Raw genomic sequence first — 19,169 nt, 5'->3', positions numbered from 1 at the left:
TGCGGGAGTTCTAGCTGCTCCACTGACCCACGCTGCTCCGTCTCTCTCTCTCTCTGATTAGGCCTCTCTATTCTCTGAGACACAACGACATTAAAATTAGGTCAGTTAATAACCCTACAATGGTCTCTAAGTGTTCAAGTGAAAGGAAGAGGTACACATTGTTCATTTCAGATCAAAAACTAGCGACGATGATGCTTAGGCATTTTGAAAGCTGAGTTAGAAAGTGAGGCCTCCAGAGCCAGTTAGCCACGTTTTGAATGCAAAGGGAAAGTTGTTGAAAGTAAGTAAAATGCTACTGCAGTGAACACGGGCGTTCAGAAAGCAAAGCAGCCTATTTGCTGATATGGAGAAAGTTCAAGTGGTCTGCAGAGAAGATCAAAGCAGCCAAAACATTTCCTTAAGGCAAAGCCTAATCCAGAGCAAGGCCCTAATTCTCTTTGATTCTGTGAAAGCTGAGAGAGGTGAGGAAGCTGCAGAAGAAAAGCTGGAAGTAGCAGAGGTTGGTTCATTCAGTTGAAGGAAAGCAGCTGTCTCCTTAATGTAAAAGTACAAGGTGACGCACAAGTGCTGATGGAGGAGCTGCAGCAAGCTCTCCAGGAGATCTCGCTAAGGTAAGTGATGACGGTGCTTACAGTAAACAATGGATTTCTTTTCTTTTCTTTGTTGTTTTGTTGTTGTTGAGACAGGGTCTTGCTCTTCCCAGCTGGAGTGCAGTGGCGTGATCACAGCTCACTGCACCATCAACCTCCTGGACTCAAGCTGCCCCCCTACCTCAGCCTCCCAAGTAGCTGGGATTACAGATGTGTGCCACCATACCTAGATAATTTTTTTTTTTTTTTTTGTAGAGATAGGAGTTTCGCTGTGTTCCTCAGGCTGGTCTTGAACTCCTGAACTCAAAGGATCTGCCAGCCTCGGCCTACCAAAGTGCTGAGATTACATAGTAGCATGAGCTGCTGTACCTGGCAATTTATTTTTGCTTAATAGCATAACAGATATTTTCAGTATGATTACAAATGGTGGCAAGCAAATTTTTTTTTGAGAGAGTCTCCTTCTGTCACCAGGCTGGAGTGCAGTGGCACGATCTCAGCTCACTGCAACCTCTGCCTCCCGGTTTCAAGCAATTCTCCTGCCTCAGCCTCCCAGGTAGATGGGACTACAGGTGCCCGCCACCACCCCTGGCTAATTTTCTGTATTTTAGTAGAGACCAGGTTTCACCACGTTGGCCGGGATGGTCTCGATCTCTTGGCCTTGTGATCCGCCTGCCTTGGCCTCCCAAAGTGTTGCGATTACAGGCGTGAGCCATCACGCCCCAACAGCAAGCACACTTCTTTTTACATCTGGCCAATATTTCAATAGGTAAATATGCCTTAATCAATTAATTCTACTGGTCAATATTCAGATTACCTTCATGCTTACACTATTTCAAACAAGAGTGCAATAAACACTTTTCTGTAGAACGCGTTTTATTTAGGATGCCCTCCTTGGCCTAGATTGGCGGATGCGGAGGCATCACGCAGTGCCTCCTGCTGGTGAACCAGGTGTTCTGCCAGGTCCTGGGAGGACCTAAGGTTGACAGCCATGCCGCTGCTCTCTGGGCTCAGTCAGCAGCTGCTACCGGGGGGCAGCCAGGAGGAGTCCTCAGAAAGCCCAAGGCCAGAGCCCGGGAGAGCCCAGAAGGACAGGAGGTCACCCCCAGGAAAGGGGAGCAGGTGCGCCCAGGAACCCAGAGGCTCCCAGAGCAGAAGTGCATGCAGGGGTTGGGGCAGGTCATGCTGAGGTTCAACAGAGACCTGCTTCGGAGCTGACCAGACAGACGGATCTGCTCCGGCTCTGTTTAAAAACCCTGGCCTGGGTGTGGGTGCAAGTGGATTTGCAGGTGCAGTGAGGCATCGGCCAGAGCAGGCTGTTTGTGCACGAAGATTCAGGAGGAAACTCAGGGTGATGTGGTCCAGGCAGAGGGGGAAGTGGAGCCAGGGGCAGACGTCAAGGTGACGGGTGAGGGTAAGGGTGACAGGAGGGAGAAGTCGGGGGTGGCCAGGGCCTGCAGCTCAGCTAACTGGGAGAAAACGTAAAACAGAGTATACATGAATGCAGGGGTGGGCGAGGGCTCCTGTGAGTCTGAAGTGACTGTGAGGGGCGCCCTGTGGGCAGCCACAGCAGCCCTCACAGCTCATTCTGCAGAGCACCACCCCAGTGACCAGCCGAGGAAGTGCCCCTGGAGATCAGCTGGGACTGGCCAGTGGTCTGCACAGGGGTCAGCTGCCAGGGCCCTGAGCACAGACGCCCTCGAATCTGTGGGAGGGATGAAGCCAGTGAGGGAGACCCCAGGAACGACCAAGCCTGGGATGGAGCCTGGAGGGTGGCCAAGCTCAGAGAAGACCCTGAGATTTGAGGACTGCAGAGAGGTGGCAGACAGAGAGAAGGACTCACGAGGAAGTCAACAGCCGTCCGAAGGGCTGGCTGGAGGGAAAGGTTAACCACGGGACCTGGAGACATGTTGCGGGGCGGGGCCAGGCCGGGCAGGAGCGGGGACGGGGCGCCGGAGGGCAGGGCTTGGAGAATTCTCACCTGAGTGGAAGAGCAGAGGGAGGAGGTGGGTGGCTGGCAACGGTGTCCAGGCTGCAGCTACAAGGGACTCAGAGCCATGGCCTGAATCCCCTAGCACAGGGGCATACATTTCAAACATACACACCCAGGGGGGCCAGCTGCCTCTTTACAGCTTTATCTTAATAGGAAGATTTTCTCATCCACGTTCTCTGTTTCTGCTGTGCCACTGGTCACATCGTGGATCTCTCTGGAGTCTCAGGTCTGTGTGCTGCATGGGTGCTAAGTCTCTGGATCATGATGCATTTCCTCACACTGCAGGTATTTTTCTGTTTGTCGGCTCTGTAGAGATGCGTGTTTTACGGACCTTGCTTTTTAATGTTTATCTAGTAAGTTTGTGTAAACTTCCCTTAGCTCACTAAGGAGCCTTCACCTGTTGTCTTGCTGGTGCTGCATGAATTCTGGGCTCAGACAGAGGGACCCAGGCCATGTTGACCCCTGCCTGGGAGGTGGGCTCACCGAGGAGGGCCTGGGAGGGCATCTACAGCCATCTAAGAGCATAATAGAAAAGTCACCTATTTTCTTCTGGCTTTCTCTGGAGAATTTTTTAAATACCAAATTTAAGATCCAAGTAGATTGCTTTCCTTTTTCTTTTTCTGAGATGGAGTCTCCCTCTGTCACCCAAGCTGGAGTGCAGTGGCACGGTGTCAGCTCACTGCAACTTCCACTTCCCAGGTTCAAGCGATTCTTGTGCCTCAGACTCCTGAGTAGCTGAGATGACAGGTGTGCGCCACAACACCTGGCTAATTTTTGTATTTTTTGTAGAGAGGGGGTTTCACCATGTTGGCCAAGATGGTCTCAAACTCCTGACTTCAGGTGATCCACCCACCTCTCAGCCTCCCAAAGTGCTGGGGTTACAGGCATGAACCACCATGCCCAGCCAGATTGTTTTTCAAGGAGTTCATGCACCCGCTACATACTGCCCTGAGCCACGCTGGCCCCCAGTCCGTGCCTGTGGAAAGGATAACCATTGTGCAGCCTCAGCTTCCCCTGTGGCCAAAAGAGTATTTGGGGAGAATTCCCACGGGTGCTTCCAGATATCGCACCTCAAATGAGGCCGCAGAGCAGCACTGCAGGGACCTTCTGCACAATTTCGGGAAGCACTAAAAGAGTGAGATTCCTCTGATCCCCCCACCTCATCACTGGAGTCTCTCTGTCTCCACCACCATGGGCAGCCCCTGGGCGCCGGGCCCCATGTCTCAGCACCCCTTAGAAACAGCCAGTGTCACACCAAGCAGAGAGTTTATTGAGGCCATGGGCGGGGCCCAGGTACACAGCATGGGGCGTGCGTGGGGCGGATGCACGCTGGACTGCAGGGGTACACTAGCAGCGGCAAGCGGAGGAGAATGGGGGGCCCCGGAGGGGCGCCCTCCTCCTAGCAGCGTCTGGGGACTTCAGGTGAGCATCAAGAACCACTCCTAACCTCCACAGGACTATTTTGGGAACCCCCCCTGCTTCCCCCTGAGCTCTGTGTGGGGTGGCGGTGGCGTGAGGGGGCCCCTCTTGTCCCTGTGTTTGAGGATGGGATGATCCCTTGAGATCACTATAAAAATTAAAGTTCCCTTATAAATCGCAGGGGAATGGCAAGAGGGCATCACTTGGAAGCTGGCATTACCCGTCACCTAGAGCTGCGCCTCCTCCACACCGCTGAAGTTCTGACCCCAAAGTGAAGAATAGAGGGGAAGGTTTGCAGGCACAGAAAGGGGCAGAGACACCCAGGAGAGAGAAAAGGGAGGCTGGGGAGGGATGGAGGAGGACAACACAGAGAAAGAACAGATCTGAGGAAAAGCGGGGGGAACGGGGGCTCCACTTTCCCAGAGCCCCCACAGCTGTGCCCTGGGGACCAAGGACAAGAGCTCCCAGCCCGCAGACTCCCACAAGCATAAGGTCCCACGTCCCCCCAATCTAGTCCTTGCCAAAGCCATGGTGGCCTCTTGAGACATCCTCAGCCCCAGCTGCGCCTGGAGCAGACGGGCAGGAGACGGAGAGCAGTGGGGGGCTACTCCAGGTAGATGTCCTCCGTGGGGCAGGCGTATGCCAGGTGCTCCTGGTAGTACTCCAGGAAGGCGCGGCTGGGGGAAGACAGTCCTCCACCAGCCACTCGGGGCCAGTCCTCAACCCCTGCACCACCTTCTGCAACGCCTCTGGGCTCTCCCTCCTTCCTCCCTCACTGCCATCCACAACCCCCAACCTGGGCATGGCCACGTCACCCTCTAGTCTGACCCTCAGCTCTCCTGGCCCAGCAATTCTACCCCTGCCAGAGTGTCCTCACCTCACACCCAGAAACCCCCCCAAATCATCACCTACCACTGCCCTCTCTACACAGTACATCCAGTTCTCCTTCCCCAGACCTCCCCTACAAGGCCGGCCCCCACCTGCTCCCCTCCGCATCCCCCATTCTCACCCCTGCACCCGTTCTGCGTCCCCACCCACACCCTGGGGCCCCCCTCACCCCACGCTCTGCGCCACCGGCCTCATGGATTCCTGGGAGACAAAGACGTGGCAGGCGAAGCGGCTCAGCAGGGGGTGTTTGGTGATGAAGCCGAAATAGCTGCGGGCAAGTCAGTGCGGAGGGCACGTCAGAGTCCTGACCCAGCCTTGCCCACCCACAAACGGTGCAGACAGAAGAGGTAGGAACAAAGGGCTTGGGGAGAGGGCAGGGGACAACAGGAGTGTGGGGGTCGCACAGTTTCAAGATTTGAAGTTGTCTTTTTTTGGTTTTAGCCCAAGCGCAGGGCGGGGCACCTACAAAGAGTTCATGTGCTGAGTTGATTCTGTGATGACCAGGGCGTCCGGCCCATTCTGTGGACACATCTCCCTTCCCTGAGCGGGCGCGGTCGCCCTCCGTGGCCCTGTTCAGGGCCTGCCCCAGGACCACAGAGCAAGGCTCTGCCCGGCTGCGGGACCGTGTCTCCTGCCAACTCAGGTCTCCTCCTGTGGGTCTTGCAGACTCACAGTCCCTTGTCCAGCTCTGAGGCAGGGCTGAACGTTACCCCCTGGTCTGTAAAACCCTCCTGCAGTCTGTCCCTCACTCCCACTGGAAGTACCTCCTTGCTTGGCCTCACTCATGGAGTCACTGCCCAGCTCCTCCACATATGCTGTCTTCTCATCCCAGACATTAGCAAAAATCATGGTCCAGAGGGGAGGCGGTCAGAGTTCTGCAGCAGGACACACCCCCACCCCCCCACCCCTGAAACTGGCCGACCGTCCATTCCCCCATGGCTTCGGGGCTTTGCAGTTCTGCCAGATGGGAAGCCACGTGGTGCCTGGTTGCCAGGACCGTGTGCGCACGCCACCCACAGACAGAGCACAGGACCCGGCTCAAATGCCGCGTTCAAGTCATCAAGGCAGTAGGCGCTCACCCGCAGACCTGGCTTTCTGCGTTACTCAGGCACCACCCTCAGTCCTTTCAATGAACTCTCACAGAACCCTCACAGCAGCCCTGAGGTAGGACCCTGATGGAGAGCTAGGCACAGAGGGTTGGGTGCTCACCCAGGGCACAGCCAGGATGGACAGCCCTGGGACTAAAGGCTACAGTCTGTGATCCCAACGCCTGCCTGATCCCAACACAGCACACGCCACACGCTCCTGACCTGCCACCACTGCCACGACAAAAGGAGTTAACCGTTCAAGTCACAGTTTCCTCCGTGCCTCCTCGTGGTGAGGGACCGGTGGGTGGGGGAGGGCCTGGGGTGACCAATATTAAAGGTCTGGGCCAGGGCAGCTGCTCCTCTGTCTCACCACAATCCCACTCCACATCTCGACCCCAAACCCCAAACTCCACTGACCACCTTCCTCTCAGGGAATTCTAGCTGGGGCCGTGTCCAGGCCGAGGCCTCAGCTTCACCCACAGTTTCCTTCTGATGAGAAATTCAGGTTGTTCTTCCTCTCTTGGCAGTGCCCACTGTCCCAGTGGCCCCAGAGCTGGCCCCGCTGTCTGGTCTGAGCCCCCACACTGGAGAGGTATTCCACCTCTCCACCCCACTGAGTAGGGTCTCCGCATGGAGCCCATCAGACCATCTCCACCCTTGAGGGAACAACACAAAAGGCCTCTGCATATCCCAGGAGGCAGGGCCCTCACTCTTGACCACGAGAGTCCACGCAGCCTCCACGGTGCCCTGATGTCTGTGCCACGCCTCAGTCCTGCAGCACCGCATCCTGCCTGCCTGTGAGCCTGCTTCCTTCAACTCCTGCCAAGTCCTGTCCAGCCTCTGACTGGCTCCGTCTCTCTGGTTCCTCCCTGATCTCCTTCCTCTAAGGTGCTGGGATACAGAGGGCAGGGGCCTGTGCCTGGAGGAAAGCCGGCAGCCCGCTGTGGCCCGCTGCTCCTGTGCCGGCACCCCCTCCTCCCCTCCTCTTGTCACCTCACCCTGCCTGACCATCCCCCTCATGTCTCAGCGATCTACCGGCTCCAACCTGCTATCTCCCCTCCAGGTGTCCCTCCTGAACTCCAGACCCATGGGACCGACGGCGGCTCAGTGCCGCTGTGTCTGTGATTGATCTGCAACCCCTCTTGCTGTGTGGGCTGCAGTCCAACCATCCCCAGGGAGACATCACCCTGGTCTCTTCCAGGTCGGCCTCTACGGCTGGTCAACCTAGGTCCTGCCTGGGCCGCCTCTTCAGTGCCTCTTGTATCTGCACACTTGGTCTCAGGACATGTAGAACAACCTCAGCAGCCACTAGGTTCCCTACCAGCAGCACCTGCATCAAAGCAGGTGGCACAGTGGCCAGAGCCAGCATGTCCATCTGACTGCATCACCTCCTTCCATTAGGGGCCTTCTATGGCCTCATTACCAGCAGGGTAAGTACAGCTCCTTGGCATAATCAAAAGGGTCCAGGTCTCTACCAACACTTGTAGCTACTCCCCTTATTCAGGCCTCAGAGCCTGTAGCGCCCCACCAGTGCATCCCACACCCTTGGCTCAGCTGGACCCCACCAGGAAGAGCCACTTCCCCATCCCTGTCGCCTGCTGTTTTTCCAGGCTGGCCATCCTGAGCCCCAGGAGGACTTGCCCACCTCTGGAGGTCTGCTCCCCAGGGCCCACTCAGGCATCCTCCACACCCAAAGAGGCTTCTCATGTCCTTTGCCCGTGTGTCTCTCTCCACCCAGACCAGATGCAAGCCCGTCTGACCTGCGCCTCCTGAGTCCAGTTCAGAGTGGACGTCACTGCACCCTCAGCTCACAGAGCCAAGTGGGTGCAAGTGGAGCTCTTGGGGTTGGGTATGGGCAGCCCTCAGGGTTTGTGGAGAGTCCGGAGGACGGTTAGGCTCTCACCAGCTGTTGCGGGGGTGGCAGCCGCAGAATGAGATGTTCTTCATCTGGAAGAAATGGCTGCAGCGCTGGAACTAAAGCAGAGGGGGGCAGAAGCCCCCATGTCAGAAGAGGCCTGGGGCCACTCCTGCCTCCTGCCTGCTGGATGCCCCTGCCAGCCTGGCCCTGTCAGACTCCTCGGCCTTACCCTACCCCCTAGCCCCCAACCCCAGTCCCCCACACCCCCACCTCGGGGCCTCCTCCACTCAGACTCAGCTTGACTCCCCGAAGAGAGATCTCGAGGTCACAGGAGGCAGGAGGGCGCAAGTGGACGGTCAGTTTCCGGGCAGTGGCAATCTAAGGAAGAAGTTGGGGGAGAAGAGGGTCTTGAGGAGCCCACAAGGGCCACTTTCTTTCCCCTTGGTGGGACTATGCCTCTGCTCCTTTTAGCTTATGTTTACGGACACTCATGTTGAGGACCCCGAGATGCAATTCTGGAAGACATAAGGGGGTGGCCTTGGCCACTCCTCAGGCTCAGGAGGAGCAGTCGCCTCTCTGCAGTCAGCTTGCTTCATCTTCCTTATGCCCCTCTAGGCAGACTGCTGCGCTTGGCTCAGGAGCCAGGAACACAGACCCCACCCACCCTGGCCTCTTCACTGCCTGGCCCCATGAGCGAGTTGGAGCTCTTAGATGCAGGGCTGGTCTGCTCTGCTCCCTACCACCCCCAGCCCCAGTCTCAGGACTGGTGGATGGGCAGGTGCTCACTCAATGTCCACTGAGTAGGTGACTCTCAGGGAAGGGGCTGTGAGAGTTGGTCTCAATTTCAGACAGGAAGAGGAAGGGCTGACGGCAGTGCCGAGGTCTGTGGCCCAGAGACCCAGAGGTGATGAGGGAGAGATACTGAGCTCTGTCCTGGACTCACCTGCTCAGGCCTCTGAACCAGGGCCTGGAGCACCCACCCCGAGCTGCCCTCCCTTAGGAAGTTGACGCCCTGTGCCAGCCTGCGGTGCTGGTGTGGCCACCGCGCGGACCCTCAGCCTGCACTTGCCCGGTCTCCACACTGACCTTCTGCATGGCTGCACACAGGATGCCATTTCCCTGGTGACAGGGCACCTCCACAGAGCCCAGGAACTGCACATCGAAGCGCTCCACCCAGCAGGGGCTCCGCTTGCTCCCTGGGGTGGCACAGAGGGCCCAGGTCAGGCAGGGGCAGAGCATCTGGGGTGACAAGCCATCCCTCAGGGTTGGGGCCTCACCCAGCAGGTCCTTGGCAGGGCCAGGCACCGCATGGGCGTAGAAGGCGGGGAACACCCCTCGCTCCCCTGTGCGCATGTTGAAGCCTCGGAACCAGAAGTCATCCTCCTCCGCCTCCACCAACACAGGGTCATCCACATCCAGCTCCAGCTCGTCTGGATGCCGTGGGATGAACCTGCCATTGGGAGACAGGTCACTGGGGAGGCGGGCAGGGCTGGGAGTCATGTCTACTGGTGTCCTGTGATGGCACGGACTGAGGCCGGGGCCACCACCAGCAAGGAGGGAGGCTGTACCTGAACACCGCCCGGTGCGTCTGCTCTCGCTCCTCGCCGTTGACCAGACAGGAGAAAAGGCCAAAGGACTCGGTGCCTGAGAGACACGGCAGGACAGAGGCGGGGGGACACACGGAGACAGAGGCAGCAAGGCGGAGCGGGGGAAGGAACGTGCTTAAAGGCCCGGCCTTGGGCGGAGGCCAAATCCCCTCCCCTCTGCAGTCTGCTGTGGGTGTCCTGGGAGGGGGAAGGGACTGAGGCAGAGCAGGCCACCTCTTGCCATGTCCTGGGTGGGAGAGTGTGCCCAGCCCTGACCACGGCCAGACCCTCAGGTGGCCCGGCCTTGACCACAGCCAGCCCCTCGGGTGGCCCTGGGAACTGTGGGTGTCCTGGGAGGGGGAAGGGACTGGGGCAGAGCAGGCCGCCTCTTGCCATGTCCTGGGTGGGAGAGTGTGCCCAGCCGTGACCACGGCCAGAGCCTCAGGTGGCCCGGCCTTGACCACGGCCAGCCCCTCAGGGGGCCCTGGGAACTGTGGGGCACCTGTGGGACTCGGGCCAGGGAGTGCAGACGTTCCTCGGGCCACCCCCCTTTTACCCGCTCCTCACTCACTGGAGGACCTGGACGTGCTGTTGACGAAGACATTGAGGAACTTCTTGGAGAAAGTGAGGTCAGGGCTGTCGGGCGAGGAGTCCCCGGGGGCCTGACCGCCGCCTAGCAGCGCAGCGCCTGCCTCCTCCTCACTGGCCTCCCCGCCGCTGTCCTCCTCGCTGTCGTGGCCCAGGCCGGCGCAGCGCCGCAGGCTCACCAGCTCCAGCTGCGTGTGCTCGTCCACCACCAGCGTGTACTTGACGGCGTCGTACACCAGTGAGGCGTCCCGCGGCGCCGAGGGGCCCGTACCCCTGCCCCCGGGGGGGGCCCACACTGTCCTCTGCCTCCTCCTCATCTTCGTCGTCCTCTTCGTCCTCCTCCTCGGAGCAGGCGGCGGAGCAGGCTCGGCCGGGGCGGGCGGCGCGGCCGGGCGCGGCCCACAGCGGCGTGATGGTGTCGCGCGTGGGGTTGCTGAGGAACAGGCAGGGCCCGGGCTGCGCCGGGCCGGGCCGAGGCGCGGCGGGTGCGGGCGGCGGCGGCGCGCACAGCGTCTCCATGTCCACCAGCTCCACACCGCCCGGCCCCGCGGCCGCCTCGGGGTCCTGGGAGTCCTGGGCGGACCCGCCGGCCGGCGACACGGGCTCCCCGGGCGGGCGCTGCGCAGGAGACAGGCACTGGCTGGGGCAGCGAATGGGCGAGGAGCCCTCGGAGATCATGCGGCTCACCAGGTTGCTGAGCAGCCACGGCGAGTCCGCGTCCTCGCTGAGGTCCGGCTCCGACTCCGACCCCGACTCGTACTCGCTGTTGGTGTCGTCAGGGCCCACGGGCAGGAAGGCGGGGCGGCGCGGGGGTTCGCGCAGAGGCTCTGGCTCGGGCTCGGGCTCCGAGGCGGGCGACGAGGCCTCCTCGATGGAGTTGGTGAGGTGCGAGGAGCGGCCGCTGCTGCTGCTCCCGCCGTCGCTGCTCAGCTCCAGCTCGGTCTCCGAGATGGACGAGATCATGCGCCCCAGGCGCGCGCCGCCCGCGTCCTCCGAGTCGGAGCCCGGCGAGGATAGCTCCTGGCTGCTGCGACGTCCCCCGTGGCCCCCGCTCGAGCGGCTTCTCAGGTCAGCCTCGATGCCGGGATCTGAGGAGGGCGAGGTCCCCCCTGGCGCCGGGGGCTCCACAGGCTGGTTCCCTTCGCAGTCGCAACCCGGGCGCACCGGCGACTGCGCCCCGCCAGGCCCTGCGTCCGTGGGAGGGAGGGGGCCCGGGAGCTCTGCTGGGCGGGGAGGTGGGGGTCACCCTCTCACCAAGATCCGGGCCTCTTCCAGCAGCCAGCCCATCCTCCTCCCCTCCTTCCGTGCTTCCCGGTACCCCGCGGGCCCACCACCCCTCACCTCTGAGGGCCTCCTGGGCGGGTGAACACAGCACTGTCTCCTGCCAGGAGGCAGGAGGCACCAGGTCAAAGCCTCCGTTGTTGTTCAGGGAGTCCTGGGATGGAGGGATATGGCGGTGGTCCTGAGAAGGGCCTCCAGGTCCCAGGGGTGAGCAGGGCTGGCTGAAGAGTCCCAGGGGCTCTGAACCCAGGCTGAGCTCCAGGGAGCTGTTGGTCAGGGCACTCACCTGGGCTCCCAGTGTGGTCAGATGGAGCGTGGTGGGCCGGTGCTTCTGGGGCTCCTCCAGGGAAGGGGAGGGGATAAGGGGCCCAGGGACAGGTGCCTCTGAGCCAGGGTCTCCTCCCTCCTGGCCCTCCCCATCTCCCTCCTCGTCCTCCTCCTCCTCTTCGTCGTCCTCATCGTCCTCCTCTTCATTGTCATCGATCATCTCAAACTCCTGGAAGTCATCCTGGAAGGAGCAGATGGGGTGCGGCTGCTCCGAGCGCCCCAGGGAGAGGCTGTCCTGCAGGACAGAGGGAGACAGCAGGGCTGGGCCAGAGGGCAGCAGCGGCCCAGAGGCCCAGGTGCTAGGAGAAGGGAAAGCAGAGTCCAAGTCAGTCAAAGGAGAGCCCCTTCCAGCTTGCTCCACCCCTCCGTCTTCAGAGTGATGTTTTCAAAATCTGCTTAAGACACCTCGGGACCACTCTAGTTCTTGGGAAGGGCCCAAACTCTACAGCTGAACCACAGGGATTCTTAGAGCAGCCCCAGCCCACCTTTTAGACTCATCTCACTGCAAAACCCCATCACATTTAACACCAGTACTGTGTTCCCTTCACAGCATTTTAACACAACTCACAGTTACTGGGCATGGTTTTTGGTCTGTTGCAAGCCCCACCAGGGCAGGGTCATGTCCATGTTGTGCTCTGCTGCACCCACCCCCAAGAATAAGACCTGGGGCTCAGTGGATGTTCAGTAAATATCAAACACATGCATACATGGAGAGACAGCCTGCACTCTGAGGATTCACAACTTTGCACCAACCCCAGGGCCTTTGGCACAGTGAATCCCCATTCTGGCAGTTCTTCTCCTCCCTTCCCTCCTACCTACCCCATCTGCCTGGCTCTGCTAACCTCAGGGCATGGTTGACACTTCCTCTGGAAATTCTCCCCGATTCCCTCAGTGTGGATTGGGTTCCCTTCCCCCTCATGGAACTTATGTCCCTGTTGGAATGCCACCCTTGACACGTGGGCAGCCATTGTCCCTTACAAGTCTTTCTCCCCTACTAAGTTGCAGCTCCGGAGGGCAGCTGTTGTGTCCCACTCCCAGCATCTGGAAGCCCCCAGCACTTGCCACATGGCAGTTGCTCAGAAATGTTCTTGAATAAATGAAAACAGAAATGTGAAGAGATAAGGAGGAGAAGCAGCAGCAGATGAGGGAGAAAAGATTTCAGCAGGGGGAGACATGAGACAGACAGATGGAAGCCGCAGAAGGGAGGACAGGGCTGCAGAGGGTACAAGGTTGTGATGGCAGCTGGCAGGGGTTAGATCTTTCTGGGAGGGATCTGAAGACAGAGGGCACCCAAAGTAAAGGAGCAGCTCCCTGCCCCCGGCTGGACACCGAAGGGGTCGAGGAGAATGCTGGGGAAGGGCCTTCATGGAGGCCTGCAGTGTGCTGGAATAAAAGAGGTTGATACCAAGGAAATCCAAGGGTTACTGGCGAGGGGCCATCCGAGGATTCCCCGGTTCCAGGCTGAGCTCACACCCACCCTAAAACCCCAAGTGAAAGCTAAGAAGAGCCTGATGAAGCCCTCCTTTGAGCTGGATCTGTGCCCCTAACTGTTCTCCCACCTTCTCACAGTGGTCTGAGTCGTAGCTGAGGCCCAGGCCACAGTCATCAGTGATCTCAGACAGATCTTCGTCGTCAAATTCTTCCAGGCTTATGTCCTGGGGAGGCCTAGAAAGGAGACCAGGGTCAGAGTACCACCAGCCCTGGGGCCCTGCCTGGGAACTGGTCCTGAGGATGGGGCAGAGGAGGCCTCAGCTCCTGGGCCCCGTGGTCTCCACAGCCCCCAGCTCCCGGAACACAGCCTGCCATCATCTTGACCCCCAAGCTCTGCTCTCCTGTGGCTCCCCTCCCCCATCAGAGCCAGGCCTGCCTGGAGGAGCCAGCCCTGCCCCCACCCCTCCCACCCCTCCTCCCGGGAAAGCCAGCAACCTCTCCTCCCTCCGCTCCAGCTCCTGGCCCCTGGGGTCAGGGTCTTGCAGAGCAGGGGAGGGGGGAGCTGAAACTGCGGTGGCCGCAGACGGGGAGGGGTCGCGCCTGCTCTGGGAGGAGAGTCTGGCCTGTTTGTCTCCTCCTCTCCAGCGGAGTGGAGCCTAAACCCAGCGGCACAGCGTCCTCCCCACCCCAGTCCCTTCCCGCAGGGCGCCACTCTCTCCCGGCCCGGCCCGGCCTGGCCGGCCAGGTCCTGGCGTCCCCTGAAGGAGGCCAAGGCCACCGGGACACGCTGGGCCGGGAGGGTGTGCCCGAGTCCCGCCCGCATCCTCCCCTGCAGAGGGTTGGCCCGGGGCCTCCACCCTTGACAGGTCCGCGGCCCCGGCCAGGCGCGGCTCCGAATCCCGGCGGGGCCGGGGGTCACCGAGGCTGGGGACGCGCGCCGAAGATGGAGGGAGCGGCCGTGGGTGGGGGTGGGGCGCCCGAGCCGAGGCTCGAGGACCGCAGGGGCCCGGGCGCGCCGGCGCGGGGGCTGGGGCGGCGGGCTCGGGGGTCCGGGCCGGGCTCGGGGAGCGCGGGGGGCGGGGGCCCGCAGGCCCGGGCGCCGAGGGGATACCTGCAGCCCGGCGGCGACAGCGAGTGGAAGGTGGAGAGGGAAAACATCTCCGCGCGATCCGCCATCTTCTCCGGGAGAGGCCCGCGACTGCGGCGGGGGGTGCGGGAGCCTCGCCGCGCCCCGCGCCCGCGCTCGGCCCGCCCCGCTCACCTCGTGACACGCCCTGCGGCGCCCGCCCAGCGCACCTCGCCCGGACTCCGCGGCGGCGCGGGGAGGGCGGTGGGGGCGGCGGGGGAGGGACGCGGCCGGGGACGCTGGTTGGCGGAGAGGCGGCGGCTGCGCGGCCGGGCGCTGGTGGGGACGGGCCGGGCGCGCGACGAGGGTTCTTCCCGGGAGGGGCGGGCGCGCGGGGCGGAAGCCGGGGAGGCAGCGCCGGGGTCCGCAGGCCTCGGCCCGCCGCGGGCTGCTTCCTCCGGGGAGGGGCGGCGGCCGCCCCGGGACCCCCAGGACCCCTCACGTGGCGCGGCCGGAGCGGGGCGGAGGAGCTGTCCGCCGCCGGGTGCTGACCGGCGCTGTCCCCGCGAGGTGCTGACCGGCGCTGTCCCCGCGGGGTGCTGACCGGCGCTGTCCCCGCGAGGTGCTGACCGGCGCTGTCCCCGCGAGGTGCTGACGGGGCTGCCGATCGGCTGGATTCGGAGTCGAGCTGACGGTGCTGAAGCCGGCGGGGCTCAAGCTGGACTCGGAGCGCTCAGCAGGGACGGCGCGGCCGGACCGAGGTACCCACCCGCGCTGGGAGAAGGTACCACCCGAGGCCACGTCCGCCCATCGGAAGCACTTTTTCTTGGGCACGGTCTTGCTGGGCCTGTGTAGGGAGCTGACCAGCTCTGGCTGGAGATGGAGCCCTGTGGGGAGGGCCGTGGTTGAAGTTGAGCTCGAGGGGGTGGCTGTGGGAGGAGGCGGGAGATCAGGGTTGAGGGCTCAGAACTAGGGAGACTGCAGAACACTGTTTTGTTTTGTTTTTTTCCTTTCTAAAATAGAGACCTGGTCTCTCTATGTTGCCCAGGTTGGTCTCGAGCTCCTGGGCTGAGTGATCCTCTGGTCTTAGCCTTCCAAAGTGCTGGGATTACAGGTGGGAACCCCAGCATCTGGCTAAACATTGGCTAAAGAAGGAGGCTGGAGTTTCAAGAGTGCAATTCCTTTTCCCCCTTGATAAAAGTTATGTGCTGTAAGATTTCTTCATGTCTTAGTTCTGTGGAAAATTAGTTCTTCACTTTTTTTTTTTTTTGACGGCTTACATTTATTGATTTATGTCTGCCTGTAACTTCTGACTGCCTGATTTTGTTTTGTTATCTAGTCTTTATTTCATAATCATAAACTTAACTCTGCAATCCAGCTAGGCATGGAAGTGAACAAGGAAAACATGGAACCCAAAGGGAACTGCAGTGAGCACACAGATTTTAGGATACTGCGAGCAAATGGGGTGGAGGGGTGCTCTCCTGAGCTACAGAAGGAATAGTCTGGTGGTTAAGATAAAACACAAGTCAAACTTATTAAAGTTGTCCACAGTCAGCAATGGTGATCTTCTTGCTGGTCTTGCCATTCCTGGACCCAAGGCGCTGCATGGCCTCCACAATATTCATGTCTTCTTTCACCTTGCCAAAGACCACATGCTTGCCATGCAAACACTCAGTCTTGACAGTGCAGATGAAAAACTGGGAACCGTTTGTGTTGGGTCCAGCATTTGCCATGGACAAGATGCCAGGACCTCTATGCTTTAGGATGAAGTTCTCATCATCAAATTTCTCCCTGTAGATGGACTTGCCACCAGTGCCATTATGGCGTGTGAAGTCACCACCCTGGCACATAAACCCTGGAATAATTCTGTGAAAGCAGGAAACCTTATAACCAAATCCTTTCTCTCCAGTGCTCAGAGCACGAAAGTTTTCTGCTGTCTTTGGAACCTTGTCTGCAAACAGCTCAAAAGAGACGCGGCCCAAGGCTCGCCGTCGACGGCAATGTCAAAGAACACGGTGGGGTTGACCATGGCTGATACTAGAAGGCTCCAGGCGGCGGCGGCGTCTGCAAAGCCTTCACTTTTTTTCTGAGACAGAGTCTGTCGCCCAGGCTGGAGTGCAGTGGCGTTATCTCCACTCACTGTAACTTCTACCTTCCAGGTTCAAGCAATTCTCCTGCCTCAGCCTCCCCAGTAGCTGGGATTACAGACAACCACTACCACACCCGGCTAATTTTTGTATTTTTAGTAGAGATGGGGTTTCACCATGTTGGCCAATGGTTTCAAACTCCTGACTTCAGGTGATCCACACACCTTGGCCTTCCAAAGTGCTGGGATGACAGGCGTGGGCCACCGCGCCTGGCCTGGAAAATTGTTTCCTAGGAAAGGATGAGGCACTTGAGTGACAAACACCAGAAACTACATGGTGGAAGGAGTTCATGCAAGTTGAGAAGGGGTATCACCATTTCAGCTCGGAGAGAGGCCTGTGGCCAGGGCCTGATTGAGCATGCACTCTTTGGTACCCCATCACAATGATATTTTATGCCAATTACAGTATTTTTCTAAGAATGGCATTTACTTAGCTGGGCACAGTGGCTCACTCCTGTAATCCCAGCACTTTGGGAGGTCAAGGTGGGTGGGTCCCTTGAGCTCAAGAGTTTGAGACCAACCTGGGAAACATGTCTCTACCAAAAATACAAAAAATTAACTGAGCCCAGGAGGCTAAGGTGCAGTGAGCTGAGATCACACAACTGCACTCCAGCCTGGGAGACAGAATGAGACTCCACCTCAAAAAAAAAGAAAAGAAAAGAAAAGCATTTACTAGTTTATGCTTGCCTCCTTGACTTGGGGTGACTGGAGAGAAGAGAGTGCCTGGCACACAGTAGGTGCTTAGCAAACATGTAAATGAATGAATGAGAGAACTTATGGTTCTCACTCAGTCTGGGGCATCAGGTTTTTGCCATAACACTGTCTTTTCCATTTTAGAAGCACTAAGAACATTCCCCATTTCTGAGGTTCAAGGAGCCTGGGCCTATTCCCCATGTCCTGCCTTTCCCATAAAACTCCAGATCTCTTCCCAGAATTCACAAAGAGTTTGACCCCAACTTTCTGGACTTCATTTTCATCCTGAGTCTTGTCATCAAATGGGTTAATCTGGACATCCACATAAATGACCCATCCAATACCCTGGTCAGTCAGTTCCTTGACTTTTGATTTGTCAACAGTCTTTGATGCTCAACTGCAGTGACCTCTCCCACAGTCTCCAGGATCTACCTTCATCTGGAATTGCAGCAATCTTAAAAATCTTTTTTATCTTTTCAAGAGAGGGTCTCACTCTGCACCCAGGTTGGAGTACAGTGGTGTGTCCCCAGGTCACTGTAGCCTCAAACTCCTGGGCTCAAGGAATCCCCTGCTTCAGCCTCCTGAGTAGCTAGGACCACAGGCGCACACTACCACACCTGGCTGTTTTTAATTGAAAAAAAAAAAAAAAACACAAAAAACAAAAACAGGGTCTCACTATGTTACTCAGGCTTGTCTTAAACTCCTGGGCCCAAGCGATGGCCTCCCAGAGTGCTGAGATTACAGGTGTAAGGCACGGCATGTGACCTGAAGCCTTATAGTCTCCAATTTCGTCTTAGATCCTAACCCCTCCCTCAAGCCTCTCCCGTACCTTCCCTCCCTCTAATCAGATGGCCACTCCCAGATCCCATTAGCGTAAACACCATGAGATGGGGATCCTGCCCCCAATTTTATCTGTGGACCTTCTGTCTTGCCCCCAGAGCACAGATGGAAGATGGTCGGCCTTCAAGTCTCAAAGAGTGGTGCCAATCTTCATTTTGCCAACAACTTTTTGAACATGGGCAAGTTACTCAATCCCTCCAGATCTTGGGTTCTTCCTCTGAGCAATGGTGCTGTGAGGACCACATGCCATGTGTAAGCCCCTGGTGTTTGTTCGTGATCATTTGAGGCTCACCTTTCCCCTGCTCCTCACACTGGGGCCATGGCCTCCAGTCCCTGTGCAGCTCAGGGATACATTGGTAAAAAGGCAGCATCTCTTTCCTGAGGGGGGTTATGCTCCTTACATCCTGCACATTTTATCAAATTTACATCTTCCTCGTGTGCTCCTCAGAGCATGATTGTATGGATGGACAAACAGAGGTCCGTGGGAGCTGAACAATCCCTCCTTGACATTCTCTCCCTCGGGCTTGTGGGCCAGGGGTCCTTCGTTTTGCTTCCTGACCAGCATCCATTGTCAGCGCCCTTCCAGACTCCTCCTTCTCCTTCAATGACAAATCAAGATGTTGTGACCTATTTTAACCCTTTTTTCCCTCTATGGTACATGAACAGCATAGACAGTACAAAGCACAAAATTGACTGGACTAATAAGGGAGAGTTGGAATAGCAACAGTTTTAACAATCCTGACCACAGCAATTCTAAAAAGTCAGAGAACATTTTCTGACAACTTTCTTAGAGATTAAAAAACAAATGAAAACTATTGGTCTTAGGCTGGGCGCGGTGGCTCATGCCTGTAATCCCAGCACTTTGGGAGGCCAAGGCGGGTGGATCACGAGGTCAAGAGATCGAGACCATCCTGGTCAACATAGTGAAACCCCGTCTCTACTAAAAATACAAAAAATCAGCTGGGCATGGTGGTGCGTGCCTGTAATCCCAGCTACTCAGGAGGCTGAGGCAGGAGAATTGCCTGAACCCAGGAGGCGGAGGTTGCGGTGAGCCGAGATCGCGCCATCGCACTCCAGCCTGGGCAACAAGAGCAAAACTCCATCTCAAAAAAAAAAAAAAAAAGAAAAAGAAAAAAAAAAAAAAACTATTGGTCTTTTATTGTACTTATATTGCACAGAAATCACAAACACAAAATAAATATGCCAATGGTTAAATCTGCAAACAGAAACATTGAATAAAGATGAAAATTAAGAGTCCTACCTTAATCATGGGAAAGTCCTAATGTCGCCATTTCCTGAATCTTCATTCTACGCATACAGGTCTGTGACCACGACCTCCTACTTTTCTTGGTCTCTTGCTGCATTACTACAATACCCA

At 58.2% G+C, this 19,169-nt stretch overlaps 1 protein-coding gene and 1 pseudogene across 2 annotated transcripts; both read right to left on the bottom strand.

The window, feature by feature from the left end:
• Positions 1–3,827: 3,827 nt before the first annotated feature.
• Positions 3,828–14,351, bottom strand: MAPK8IP2 (mitogen-activated protein kinase 8 interacting protein 2). Its single transcript, XM_032266262.1, is given in 13 exon segments — positions 3,828–4,676; positions 5,057–5,155; positions 7,879–7,949; positions 8,104–8,211; positions 8,920–9,029; positions 9,111–9,283; positions 9,402–9,477; positions 9,991–10,294; positions 10,296–11,227; positions 11,349–11,442; positions 11,575–11,850; positions 13,175–13,280; positions 14,158–14,351. Coding segments are annotated over 13 exon segments (2,487 nt in total). The 5' UTR covers positions 14,223–14,351; the 3' UTR covers positions 3,828–4,603.
• A 1,087-nt stretch (positions 14,352–15,438) lies between these two features.
• On the bottom strand, positions 15,439–16,156 carry LOC116541790 (annotated as a pseudogene). Its single transcript, XR_004264951.1, has one exon. The product of XR_004264951.1 is annotated as a peptidyl-prolyl cis-trans isomerase A-like (transcript).
• Positions 16,157–19,169: the final 3,013 nt, after the last annotated feature.

Source organism: Sapajus apella, unplaced genomic scaffold (assembly GCF_009761245.1).
Source record: "Sapajus apella isolate SASKATOON/1434 unplaced genomic scaffold, GSC_monkey_1.0 scaffold156, whole genome shotgun sequence".
Classification (NCBI taxonomy): Eukaryota; Metazoa; Chordata; class Mammalia; order Primates; family Cebidae; genus Sapajus; species Sapajus apella.
The sequence above is the reverse complement of the archived record's forward strand: the minus strand, read 5'-3'. Positions and strand labels throughout refer to the sequence as shown.